Source organism: Lithobates pipiens, unplaced genomic scaffold, assembly GCF_037356315.1.
Source record: "Lithobates pipiens isolate NorthernLeopardFrog02 unplaced genomic scaffold, aLitPip1_a1.2 Scaffold_19, whole genome shotgun sequence".
NCBI lineage: Eukaryota > Metazoa > Chordata > Amphibia > Anura > Ranidae > Lithobates > Lithobates pipiens.
This window is the reverse complement of record NW_027507764.1, coordinates 236,938,994-236,953,492: the sequence shown is the minus strand read 5'-3', so window position 1 is coordinate 236,953,492 and position 14,499 is coordinate 236,938,994. Positions and strand designations below refer to the sequence as shown.

Below are 14,499 nucleotides of genomic sequence, written 5' to 3'. Positions count from 1 at the left end.
AAACATTCCCCTGCCCCCATACAAATGTGCTATTGCACAAAAATGACTTCTGCACATGACCAGGCACACAGGAGAACAATAATTTTAGGCCCATCATCAACTTAAACTGTAAATTGTTTAGTTGTAAAGGCTTTCTGTGCATTTTATCATGTGTGCACATAAAATCTAAGCTTTCAAAACACTGATTAGTCTTCTAATCCCATTTTGCTTTTTGTTACTTTGGCACTTGCAATAAACAATAGCCGAACATGCTTTAATTAGCAAATACACACTATATATATATATATATATTTATATTAATAATAATAACAACGATACAGACATTGATATTGAACAAAAGTGACAGAACATTTAAATAACTCATATTAAGGTTGTTTGCGTGTCTTTGATTCCCATGTTAATGTGTCCACACGATTGCACATCCTCACCAAGCTTTCATTCAGCTGAAAATAAAACAAATAAATATTAGTAGAGTGCAGTTTTTTTTTTTATTACTTCATTAGTGATTATAACCATTAAAGCCAATTTACAAGCGTAGGTTGCAAGAGGTCGTTAACACAATACCTCTTCCACGTGGAGCATTCCACCACGCATGTGATGCAAAGCTTCCTGGTTGCCTGTTCTTTTCCTTACAAGCTTTATTTCTTAGTTAGCAAGACAACTCATCACTGGTCCAAAACAGACCACAAAGCTGGTCAGGATTTTGGAGTCAAGTTATACACTGTGTGCACAATTATTAGGCAACTTGTATTTTTTAGGATTCATTTACATTTTTGAGCTACAGTGCTCTTGGTTAATCCAAAATGTTAATAAATCTCAAATGTGAATATTTAAGAAAGCAAAAGTTAGATATTCTCCTTTGGAAGCCAAAACCTATGTGTGCACAGTTATTGGGCAACTATTAGTGTGCAGAATCATTATGCAACCAAATGAAAAAAAAACAGGATTTTTTGTACTCACCGTAAAACCCTTCTCTGTAATTCACCGACCGACACAGCTCCTCTCTGTAACAAAATGAGTTGTTAGCCCTATCACTAGGAGATACTAGGCAAAGTTGTAATACAACACTTCAGAACTCTTAGTTCCGCCCAGGGGGGTGGTCCTTCAGGCTACAATCCCCACACTCTGCACTAGCAGCCTCAGTACGTCAACAAGCAGTATAACGTAAAGAGAAAAAGGAGGGGCGGGTGCTGCGTCGGTCGGTGAATTACAGAGAAAAGGATTTTACGGTGAGTACAAGAAATCCTTTTTTCTCTTATAGTCACCGACCGACACCGCTCCTCTCTGTAACAAAATGGGACATCCCCAAGTAGTGCCAAACGAGGGGTGGGAAAAAAAACAGTATAAAACTTCAACCACCATGGCAAGTGGGAACTAGTGAAACTATACCCACACAAAAAACAGCAGTGTGTGAAAAAACCACCATGCACAACAGGGTACCCTCAACAGGAATGATCGCCAAGACCGCAGCAAAATGCGGAAGTAATGCAAACAGTGCATTAACATAACAGTACTAAGTTTTTATCAAAAAATCTGGAAAAAACATGGATTGCATAGTCAATTGCAACTACACGGCCGCCTGCAGAACTTTGAGGCCTAAACAGGCATCAGCCGATGCACTGACGTCTACCTTGTAGAACTTGGTAAACGCATGGACAGATGACCAGGTCGCCGCTTTACACACCTGAGCGACAGGCGCTTGGTGTTGGAAGTCCCAAGACGTTCCTATTGCACTTGCGGAGTGGGCCGTGACCGGAAAGGGGGGCACCTGCCCCTTCAAGGCGTAGGCTTGTACAACAATCTGTCTGATCCACCTGAAAATGGTGGCTGACAAGACCGCCATGCCTTTCTTTGGACCAGCCACCGAAACAGGGAGTCTGACTTCCGAAAGGGAGCAGTGGCAGACAAGTACACCTTCAGAGCCCTAACTATATCTAGAGTGTGAAGGGCCACCTCCTTAGGGTGCTTCGGCTTAGGACACAGAGATGGTAATACAATGCCCTCATTGATATGAAAAGCAGAGACCACTTTAGGCAGAAAAGACTGTTGCGGATGTAAAACCACCTTATCCTTGTGGATAACCAGATAGGGCGACTTGCAGGACAAGGCCGCCATTTCCGAAACCCTCCTGGCCTATGTGATAGCCACTAGGAAGACCACTTTCTGGGAAAGAGTCAACAAGGAAACCTCCCTGATATTTTCAAACAGCTGTCTTTGAAGCGCCGACAACAGCAGGTTTAAATCCCAGGGGGGGCAACAGTGGACGCACCGGAGGGACTACGTGTCATACCCCCCTGTACAAAAGGTACTCACTAAGGAGTGCGATGCCAAGGGTCGTTGAAAAAAGACAGCTAAGGCTGAAATTTGTCCTTTGATGGTGCTTAATGCCAATCTCTGTTCAACTCCTTGCTGGAGAAACAGCAGGATCCTGGCTATGGCAAAGGAGCGCGAATGCCATCCTTTCTCCTCACACATGGAGATGTAGGCCTTCCACATATGATGGTATATCTTCAGAGAAGATCTCTGTGCCCTCAACATAGTTGGAATCACCGAGTCCGACAGACTCCCGTTCAACACCTGGCTCTCAATAGCCATGCCGTTAAAGCCAGCGATGGTAAAGCAGGATGGAGAATTGGACCATGAGATAAGAGGTCCTCTCGCAATGGCAGTCGCCAGGGAGCGTCTGCCACCAGACGCACCAGGTCTGCATACCAATGACGCTGAGACCAATCTGGGGCAACCAGTATTACCGGGATCCCCTCGGCTTCTACTCTGCGAAGCAGACGCGGTAACAGTTTCAGTGGAGGAAAGGCGTAGATCAGCTGGTACTGATCCCACAGAGCCACCAGCGCGTCTGATGCATCTGCCCACGGATCTCTTGTCCTGGATACGAATCTTGGCACCTTCCGATTGAGATGGGAGGCCAGTAGATCCACATCTGGTGTGCCCCAGTTCAGGCACAGCAGCCTGAATATCTCCGGATGTAATGCCCATTCTCCTGGGTCCAGCATGTGACGACTCATAGTCCGCCTGCCAGTTCTCCACTCCTGGGATGTAAATAGTCCACAGGGCTGGAAGGTGACGCTCTGCCCACCGAAGTATGTGAGCGACCTCCCGTGCAGCGGCTGAGCTTCTTGTTCCCCTTGGTGATTTACGTATGCCCCAGCCGTGGCGTTGTCTGACTGTATCCTGATCGGACGCCCTTGAAGTCTCATCGACATTTGTGGAGACACATCCTGATCGCTCTCAATTCGAGCAGATTGATCGGCAACTCTGATTCTTCTGTCGACCAGAGGCCCTGAGCCGACTGAACCCCCATCACTCCACCCCGGCCTGATAGACTGGCGTCCGTTGTGATCACCATCCATGTCAGAGGAAGGAAAGATTTTCCGGACTGAATCACCAGGGACCTCACCCACCAGATCAGTGAGTCCCTGACTGCCTGTCTCACCTGGATCTGTCGATCTAGGAACAACTGACATTTGTCCCATTTTGACAAGATCTCCTTGCAGACCCTGGTGTGGAACTGGGCATAAAGTACTGCCTCGAAGGAGGCTACCATGAGTCCCAGGGCTCACATGCAAAACCGGAGCAACTACCACTTGCGGTTCATCGGTAGTTTGACCACGGATCTGAGAGTCTGCAATTTGTCTGAAGGGAGAAAAACTCTCCCTTCCCTGGAGTATAACAGCAAACCCAAGTACTCCAGATGATGGGTCGGCACAAGCACAGACTTCTTTAGGTTCAACGGCCAGGTTCTGCATGGTGATCGCCACATCCTCTAATTCTGAGGCGGAAGATGCTCTCAGGAGGAGATCGTCTAGGTATCCCATGATCGCGATCCCACGTTGTCGCAGCAACACCAAAACTGGAGCCAGTACCTTGGTAAAGACTCGGGGCGCTAATGCCAGACCAAAGGGAAGAGCCACAAATTGGTAATGGGCTTCCCCGACTGCAAAAGGCAGAAACTTTTGATGCCGAAGGCATATGGGTATGTGCAGGTACGCATCTTGGATGTCTAAGGATGCCAGGGAGTCCCCTTGATGAAACTCAGCGACTACTGGGCAAACTGATTCCATTCTGAACCTCTGCACTTTTACAAAGTGATTGAGGGCTTTTGAGTCCAAGATTGTGGTTCCCAAGAAGGAAGGGGTACGTCCAAACAGATTTGAGTAGAATCCCTGGAAGCGTTCCGAGTCCGAAAACCGGTACAATCACCCCGCTATTCAGCAAATCCCTTAGCGCCCCCAACAGGGCCTCCCGGCAAACCGGGATACGGGTATGCTGGAGGGGAAGAATCTGTTTGGCGGCCAAGAGAAACTATCTTGTAGCCTGTGGAAATCAGATCACAGACCCATTGGTCGGATAACCGGGAGGACCCCCTGGCTGCAAACTCCCAAAGACGACCCCCCCACCCGAGACTTGGGTGGGGGCAAACCTTCATGCGGTAGCACTTTTGTTCGCAGGCTTATTAGGCTTGCAGTTCCAGGGACGTTTTTGACCGTCCGTGGGCATCCTGTCGGGCTGGGGACGTTTTGTCGAAGCTCCCGTCAGACGAAAATGCCGTTTGTGAGCAGAAAAAGAGGGCCCTTGCCTACGGCGTGGCTCCTTAGCTTTCCTGGCCTGTAGGAGCAGTGTACTCTTACCACCTGTGGCATTTTTAATAATGTCATCTAATGAGGCTCCAAAGAGTCGGTCGCCAAGGAAAGGAAGATCAGTCGGGGCTTTTTTTGGATGCCTGGTGGGCAGACCAGCATTTTAGCCAAATTAGGTGCCTCAGCACCACAGCTGACACTGAAGCCCTGGATAACAGGGGGAGAGTATGCAGGGCCGCATCACAGACGTACTTAAGACCTTGCACTAGTTGGTCTTCTAGTTCCTCGCAGAGAGGGGAAGCCTGTTGCTCTCCCAATTCGCAGTGCAAAAGTTTTGCCCACTCAGTCAGTGTCTGCGACACAAGTGCGGATGCCAGCACAGGTCGCATGGCAGACCCCACAGCTGTAAACAAGGAACGAGCCACCGCCTCAGCCTTCCTGTCCGTGGGATCCTTGAATGCAGGAGACCCCTCAACCGGGATTGTGGTTACTTTATTTAACCTGGATACTGGGGGGTCCATGTCCGGAGGAGCCGACCATTTCTTGAGAAGGCATTCCTCAAAGGGGTAACGCACCGCCATGTATATGGGGACCGAAAAGGTCCATTGCAGGTGACCCCATTCCTTGTAAATGGACTTGTCAAAATAAGTCAGATACGGGAATATCATATCTGAACGTGCTGGCTTGCGGGACCCAAAAGGGATCGGTACATCAGCAGAGGGATCCGCTGGCTCCTGAATCTTCAGGGTATCACGTACAGCTGTGATAAGTGCTCCAACAATCGCTTTGTCGTGTCCGGACCCAGACCGGGAATTCATCCTCACTGTCCAAGCGGTCCTAGTCAGCATCATCTGACAAGATAGAGCAGGTGTCACCGGCCTCAGCAGGACCCGAGCCTGCGTCAGAGCTCTCCCCAGAGGACAGGAGGGGGGGGGGCAGGGGACGCTTTTTAGCACCTTTCTTCCCACGCACCGCCTCCATCTCGGCAATGAACGAATTGAGGACCGCCTTCAGGGTGTCCATGGGGACTGCGCCATCTGCAGGTGACCCGGTTGCAATTGCCTGGATTTTGGGGGAAGAAACACCAGTTTCTGAAGCCATGCTGACCCTATCCTGTCTGCCACCCGAAGGGGAATTATGACAGTGACAGTCCCACCCTCCTTGCTGCCGCTGATTGAGGGTTTCTAACCCGCCGGGGACTCACTGCCATGAGGAGTTCCGCGCTGTTTACAGCAGTGCCTGTAGACCCCTAGCGCTCCCAGATGCAGAGGAACCAAAACTGTCGGTGGCAGTCCGTCAGAACTGATCAGTGAACGACCGCTGAGTGATCTGAAAAACGTGCTCAGACTACATAGATGGCTGTCCAGTGCTCAGTAATGACAAAACAGGAAGCTGAGGGCACAAGAAGCTGCTGCTAGAGCACAAAAACGTGGTCCTGCTTCAACAAAATGGCCGCCAGTGTCCTGAATAGGGAATCGCAGGAAAATGGCTGCTTGAAGCCCAGAAGCATGCTGTCCTTTGCCCACACTGAAAATGGCCACCAGCCAGCGCCATAAGAGACAGAGACAAACATGTGGCAGAGACACAGCGCTGCACCGACACACAGGCAAACCTCACAGGCACCTCCTGGGAGTTAAGCACTCAGGATCCAGGCACCCCCAGTCAGCCAGAACCCAGGTGAGTGCCCAGGGGCACACACACACCGCTCAGTGCCCATGCACAGCCCCCCCCCAGAGGGAGGGAGGAGGGGAGATAGGGACAGGGGAGAGAAGAGAGGGGGGTGAGGGGGCCTCAGAATCAACCTCCCAGGGAATTCCCAGCTGCTCAACCCTGCCGAGACAGGGAGAGCTGTACTTACCAGTCCTGAAGAGCTGGGAGACATTCCATTGTAGACTAACTCCTGATCAGTACAGGGAACGCTACTGGCTACATACTGTGACGCAGACATCAGTAGCCCATTCATATGTATGCCCTGGAGCATAAAAGTTCACCGACCACCTCTGGAGCTGAGGTATATCGTGGCCTGCAGAGCCGTAGCTGTAACCTGCACACACTCGATGGCTAGACTGGGGAGACTACAAGGATAAGTAAACCAGCCTGTCACCCAGCCGGCTGTTGATAGAAGATCACAGGATCGTTCATCTTGCACAAAAAGCAAAGCTTCTGCATAGAAAAACACGGACCTATGGGCCCGCAGGGTTCCTAGGTCTATCTCCTTCACTAGGCAAAATAAAACTGAGGCTGCTAGTGCAGTGTGGGGATTGTAGCCTGAGGGACCACCCCCTGGGCGGAACTAAGTTCTGAAGTGTTGTATTACAACTTTGCCTACTATCTCCTAGTGATAGGGCTTACAACCCATTTTGTTACAGAGGAGCTGTGTCGGTCAGTGAATACAAGAGAAAAAACATTTTTCCAATCCAACTTGTTTATTTTCATCTGTAAGACCCCTTTCACATGGGGAGGTTCCGTTGGATGGACTTCGCTAGCTCAGCGGGGGTTTGTTCCATTGATCCCCGGCTGAGCGGGTGACAGGTCCATCTCTAATCACTAGGATGGACCTGTCAGAGCCCCGCTCTCCTTTATGGGGAGATCGGATGAAAACGGACCACCAGTCAGTTTTCATCCAATCCCACCCGCTGGACAGATGGCGAACGAATCCCCATCTGTCTGTTTTCAGCGGATCTTGTCGGATCGGATTGGCAGGTGGGTATCAGCGGACACATATCCGCTGACACCCCCCTACCCATAGAAGTTAATAGGTGGCCTACTCGGTCCTGCCTGGAAATTTTGGACAGGTGGATCCATTTCCGTGAAAGGGGACTTAAAGTGAGAATAAACAAACTCCTCAAAATTTACAAAAAACATTTTTTTTTTTTAAATGTCAAATATCAGTGATCAATATAGCCACCCTTTTCAATTACAGTCATATGCCTTCCATTCATGGTGTCTGTCAGTTTCTTGATCTGTTGACAATCAACTTTTTGTGCAGCAGCAACCTCCAGACATTGTTCACCATAAATCTCCCATTTAAGAAGGGCCCACAGCTTATTAATAGGGTTTAAGTCAGGTGAGAAAGGGGGCCATGTCATTCTTTCAACTTTAAGGCCTGGCCATGCAGTGGAGTACTTTGATGCATGCAATGGAGCGTTGTCCTGCATAAATATCATGGTCTTCTTGAAAGATGCAAACTTTTCCTGTACCACAGCTTAAAGAAATTTACATAGTTGAAGTTGAAAAAAAGACGCGAGTTCAATCTGTGTGTGTGTGCGCGCTTTTATCTTAATATTACATTGTAGATCCCTGTATGTTGTGGTAGTTAAGGTGCCCATCTAATTGTTTTTTTGAAATTATCGATGCTTCCCACTGAAACCACTGCTTGTGGAAAATAATTCCACATCCTTACCACTCTAACAGTAAAGAGTACTCTACGCAGTTTAACGTTAAACCTCTTTTCTTCTAGTTTTAGTGAATGGCTATGTGTCTTTAAATTCCTTTGCGCAGAAAAGGTTTTATTCCTATTGTGGGGTGAGCAGTACGGTATTTGGACATTGAAATCATATCCCCTCTCAAGCGCCTATTCTCCAGAGACAATAAGTTCAGTGCTTGCCGTCTTTCCCCATAGCAGAGATCCAGCAGTCCCTTTATTAGCGGTGTTGCCCTTCTCTGGACCCTCTGAGGACTGGTGCCCAAAAGTGGACGGCGTACTCCAGGTACAGCCAGACCAGAGTCTTGTAGACTGGGAAATTATTTTATCTCTGGAGTTGATCCCCTTTTTAATGCATGCCAATATTTTACTGGCTTTGCTTGCAGCAGCTTGGCATTGAATGCCATTGCTGGGCCTGTCTTCCACTAGGACCCCCAGGTCCCTTCCATCCTAGATTGCCCCAGAGGTTCTCCCCCTTGCGGAAAGATTGGATTAATATTTTTGGCACCCAAATGCATTATTTTACATTTTTCAACATTAAACCTCATTTGCCATGTAGTTGCCCACCCCATGAATTTGTTCAGATCTTCTTGCAAGGTTTCCACATCCTGTATTGCCCTGCTTAGCTTAGTATCATCCGCAAATACTGAGATTGATCTTTTTATACCCATCCTCCAGATCGTTTATTAATAAATTAAATAGAATTGGTCCCAGGACAGAACCCTGGGGGACCCCGCTATCCACACCAGACCATTCAGAGTACTCCCATTTATCACCACCCTCTGGACTCACCTCCATAGCCAGTTTTCAGTCCATGTACTCACACTATGGTCCATGCCAACAGACCTTAGTTTGCACAGTAAATGTTTACAGGGAACTGTATCGAATGCCTTTGCAAAATCCAGACACACCATGTCTCCTCATAAAAGGTTAACAGGTTGGTTTGGCAAGAACAATGCTCATGAATCCATGCTGATTACTGCCAATAATACAGTTTTTATTACTAAAAATCTTGTATAGAGTCCCTTATCATCCCCTCCAAGAACTTGCAAACTATTGCTGTTAGGCCAACTGGTTTGTAGTTCCCAGGGATGCATCTCTGACCCATTTTAAATATTGGTGCTACATTGGCTTTTCTCCAATCAGCTGGTACCATTCCAGTGAGTAGACTGTTAATAAAAAACAGGATTTTTAAAAACAGCTTACCTGTAAAAATCCTTTTCTTTAAAGTACATCAGGGGACACAAAGCCATAGTAGTTACTATGTGGGTTCTAGGCCACCTTCAGGTGATGGACACTGGAACACCCTAAAACAAAAAGTGTACTCCCTTCTATAACCCTTCCCACTACTGGGAGTACCTCAGTTTTGTAGCCAAGCAATATACGTGTATACCAAAGAAGGGAGGGACCTCTGTGTCCCCTGATGTAGTTCAAAGAGAAGGATTTTACAGGTAAGCCGTTTTTAAAAATGCCGTTTTCTTTTCATACATCAGGGGACACAGAGCCATAGTAGTTACTATGTGGGATGTCCCATAGCAATGGCAACTGAAGGGAGGGAGACACAACAAAAAAGGTAGGGCATTAAGAGACTAGGAGACACATACTGCAATACACTGCGCCCAAAGGAACTATCCTCATGACTTTTTACATCAATTTGATAGATTTTGGTAAATGTACGGACTGAAAACCAAGTTGCGGCCTTGCAGATCTGAGCCATGGAGGCCTGGTGATGCACCGCCCAAGAGGCAGTAACAGCCCTGGTGGAGTGCGCTTTAAAATGAAAAGGAGGAATTTTCTTCTTTAGACCATAAGCTTGAACAATCACTTAATGAACCTATTTGCAAATAGTAGATTTTGATGCTGCCTGTCCTCTTTTAGGACCTTCTGGCAGTACAAACAAAGCATCTGTTTTGCGAATCTGAACGGTCCCCTTTAAATAGACCTTGACCGCTCTCACTGCATCAAGGGAATGTAGTGACTTCTCTTCCCTAGATCAATGCTCTGGGAAAAAGGAGGGCAGAACAATATCCTGGTTTAAATGAAAACCTGTCACTACCTTTGGCAGGAATTCAGGATGAGGCCGCAATACCACCTTATCCTTATGCAAGATCAAATATGGCTCTTTACAAGACAGTCACCAATTCCGATACCTTTCTGGCAGAGGATATGGCAGAATTCAGAGAGTAGTGGTTAATGATTCTTACTATGAATGGTCTAAGGTTATCAGTGGTGTTCCCCAAGGCTCAGTGCTGGGACCCTTACTTTTTAATATCTTTATAAATGATATTGGGTCTGGGATCAAAAGTAACATTTCCGTCTTTGCAGATGACACCAAGCTATGCAGTGGGATAACGTCCTTACAGGATGTCTCCAATTTACAAGCTGACTTCAATGCTCTGTCTAATTGGGCGACTATGTGGCAGATGAGGTTTAATGTTGAGAAATGTAAAGTTATGCACTTTAGGGCTAAGAATATGCATGCATCATACATTTTAGGGGGAGTACAACTGGGGGGATCCATAGTGGAGAAGGATCTGGGGGTTTTGGTAGATCATAAGCTCAATAATAGCATGCAATGCCAAGCTGCGGTTTCCAAAGCGAGCAAAGTCCTTTCCTGTATTAAGAGAGGTATGGACTCCAGAGAGATATAATTTTGCCCCTGTTCAAATCATTAGTAAGACCTCATCTGGAATATGCAGCTCAGTTTTGGATGCCAGTTCTCAAAAAGGATATCGGGGAACTGGAGAAAGTGCAGAGAAGGGCAACCAAACTGATAAGAGGCATGGAGGAACTCAGCTATTAGGAAAGATTAGAGGAACTGAATTTATTCACTCTTGATAAGAGGAGATTAAGGGGGGATATGATCAGCATGTACAAATATATAAGGGGTCCGTATATTGAGCTTGGTGTCGAGTTATTCACTTTACAGTCAATGAAGAGGACAAGGGGGCACGCTTTACGTCTAGAGGAAAAGAGATTTCATCACCAAATACGGAAAGGTTTCTTCACAGTAAGAGCTGTGAAAATGTGGAATAGACTCCCTGCAGAGGTGGTTCTGGCCTGCTCAGTGGATTGCTTTAAGAAGGGCCTGGACTATTTCCTAAGCGTACATAATATAACTGGGTACTAACATTTATAGGTAAAGTTGATCCGGGGAAAATCCGATTGCCTCTCGGGGGATCAGGAAGGACGTTTTTCCCGTTTTAGCAAAATTGGGTCATGTACTGCTGGGGTTTTTTGCCTTCCTCTGGATCAACTGTGGGTATAGAATTGGGTATACGGGATTGTATGATAGAGATATATATATATATATATATATATATATATATATTTTTTTTTTTTTTGTGGTTGAACTAGATGGACTAACTAACTATGCAACCAAAAATATAATTTTTCTCATCAAAAGAACCAAGGGAATATCCCGAATAGGCTCAAAAGGCTGTTTCTGTAAAGCCGACAAGGCTAAAATTCAAATCCCAAGGATTCAGGGGTTCCCTGACAGGAGGATTAATCCGTGTTACGCCCTGAATAAAGCTACGCACCAGAGAGAGAAGCAAGAGGCCATTGAAAGAATACTGATAAGGCCAGGACCTGGCCCTTGATAGTACTTGAGGACAGCTTAATTTCCAATCCCATTTGCAAGAATTCAAGGATCCTACCTATGACGTACTTCTTGGGGTGCCAACCCCTGGATCCTCACCAGGAGACATATGCCTTCCAGACTCTATGATATATGACACTGGAGGCTGGCTTCCTAGCATTAACCAAAGTAGACCCTAATGAAGGAGATAGATAACCCGCGGTCCTTTAGAATGTGGGTTTCAATAGCCAAACCGTTAAATTTACCAGTAAAGCGCTTGTAAGGTAGGATGGATTTACGGACCTTGTGCGAGAAGGTCTGGCCACAACGGCAGGGTCCAAGGGTCCCCTAATGCCATCCTTATGATCTCTGCAAACCAAGATCTTTTGGGCCACCAGAATCACCTCTTTCCCTTCCTGCTTGATCCTGCGAAGAAGGTGCGGAAGCAGCAGAACCGGAGGAAACGCATAGATCAGTAAAATACGGTTTAGGAGATATTTGGCAAAAAGACAGACACCGCTGTCTACGGTGCATGCGCCGTAGACAGCGGCGCACAGGCGCACTGAGCATGGCATCGTCAACGACTAAGATGCCGCGCGTGTCGGCTCACATGTGCGGAAGTGACGTCATCGCAGCGACACCGAATGACAGCGGCGGAGCTGCGAGACCCCACCGAGAAGATGGATGCGCCGGACTACATGGGACAGCGGTGACATCGCTGGCTCCTATGTCAGGTAAGTGACACATAATGGACTACTATGCAATGCATAGTAGTCCATTATGCTTTGCCTTTGCAGGGAATGAGAGAGGAAGTAAACCCAGTAGGGTTTACTTCCTCTTTAACCTTGTTGTTGACTCTGGACGGGAACAGATCCACATCCGGACCACCCCATCTTTGACATATATCGACAGAAAGATGTCGGTGTGAAGGGACCCTTATCCCGGAAACAATTGTTGGTGACTCAAGTAGTCCGCCTGCCAATTTTCTATCCCTGGAATGAAAATCGCTGATAGGCAAGGAATGTTGCTTTCTGCCCAAGATAGAATCTGATTGCCTCTTTTTGGGATGCAAGACTTCTCATGCAACCTTGGTGATTGATGCAGGCCACAGCTGTGGCATTGTTGGATTAAATCTTGACAGGACAATTCCATAGTCTGAGCGTCCAGGCCTCTAGGGTCAGACGTACCGCATGAATTTCTAGAATATTGATGGGCAAGGTCCTTTCTAACTTGAACCACTTCCCCTCGACAGATGCTTCTTCCAGGACAGCTCCCCAGCCTAGAAGGCTGGCATCCGTTGTTACCATTTTCCAGGATACTGGTAGAAAGGATTTCCCTTGTTGAAGGTTGCTGGATATCAACCACCAATTGAGGCTCTGACGGACCTCGGGCGATAAGCGCATTGGAAAGTCCAAAGCCTGGACTTTCTTGTTCCAGGTCAACAGCATGGTGTTTTGCAGAAATCTTGAATGAAACTGCGCATAAGAAACGGCCTCGAAGGAGGCCACCATCTTTCCTAACAATTTCATGCACAGCCGAACGTAAGGATTTCTCTTTGTTTTGACAAGTCAAATCAGTTCCTTTATGGAGCCAATTCTTGCCTGGGGTAAGAATACCTTCTTTTGAATGGTATCTATGATCGGCCCCAAGTACTGTAATCTCCTTGATGGCTTTAAGGAGGATTTTTCTAGGTTGAGAATCCAGCCTAGGAATTCTAGATAGCTTACGGCTGAGATAAAATTTTGGTTTAGACAGGTGACTGATTGATCTACTAAAAGCAGATCATCTAGGTAGGCTAGAATTGTTATACCCTGAGCCCTTAACCTGGCAAAAGTAGGCGCCAGGGTCTTTGTGAACACTCGCGGTGTGGTGGCTAGACCGAACGGCAGAGCCACAAATGGAAAATTACGATTTTCTAGCTCAAAGCGTATAAACTTCTGATGAGCGGGAAATATTGGCACGTGGAGATAGCCATCTTTGAATTCGATTGGTGACAAAAATTCCCCTCCTTGTAGAATGGAGACAACCGATCGGATTGACTCCATGCAAAAGGAAATGATATGCAAGTGTCGGTTCAGATCCTTGACCTCCCCATTTGGTTTTGGTACAGTGAAGAGGTTTGAATAAAATCCTGAACCCTGCTCTTCTGTGGGAACCTCTGATATCACCTTCTGGGACAAGAGATGATCCAGAGCTAGAGAGAGGACTTACTTTTCCCTGGATCTCTGGGAACGTTTGATTTTAAAAACGGGCAGATGGGAATTCTTGGAACTCTAGTTTGTAAACTAGAGAAATTGAGGAATCAACAAATCTGTCTCGACAATGTTACTGCCAGATCTTTGAAAATTGTAGAAGCCTTCCCCCCACCCGAGCGAGCGGGTTGCCCCTTCATAAGGAGGCTTTAATATTTTGCTTTGCGGGCTTCCTGCCCCAAGTCCTCTTTTGGCCCTGGGACTGCCCCTGAGGTCTTCCTCTTGAGCTCGATGGTGGAGGCCCGTCGAGACTGTCTGGAGGCAGATGCTCCTGGCACTGGAGAAGATTCTCATTTAAAAAGGAAAAATGCTTAAACTTCTTCTTTACTGGTAAAAGAGAACTTTTCCCATTAGAAGTCCTTTGGATATACTTATTTAAATCGTTTCCAAACAACCGTTCACCATGAAATGGGAAACTGGCCAAAAGCTTTTTACACGGCGCTTCGGCTGACCGATTTTTCAACCATAGGACTCTGCGTGTATGTACCAGTCCTAGCATAAGCCGTGAGCCTTGAATAATAGAATTTTTCATAGCATCCACCGTAAAACATTGTGCTTCTGATATGCCAGCCCATTGCTGGGCCTGCTGATCAGGAATAATCTTGAGTATCTCCACAAACTGGTCCTTTATGGACTGAGATACTCTAA

General features: G+C 46.9%; 1 protein-coding gene across 1 annotated transcript in view; it reads right to left on the bottom strand.

Moving 5' to 3' along the window:
- Positions 1 to 276: 276 nt before the first annotated feature.
- Positions 277 to 14,499, bottom strand: part of OIP5 (Opa interacting protein 5) — a 233,061-nt gene continuing 218,838 nt past the window's right edge. Inside the window, exon 5 of the mRNA XM_077493941.1 lies at positions 277 to 443. Within this exon, the coding sequence (XP_077350067.1) occupies positions 366 to 443 (78 nt within the window). The 3' untranslated portion in view covers positions 277 to 365. The remainder of the gene's footprint in view (positions 444 to 14,499) is intronic.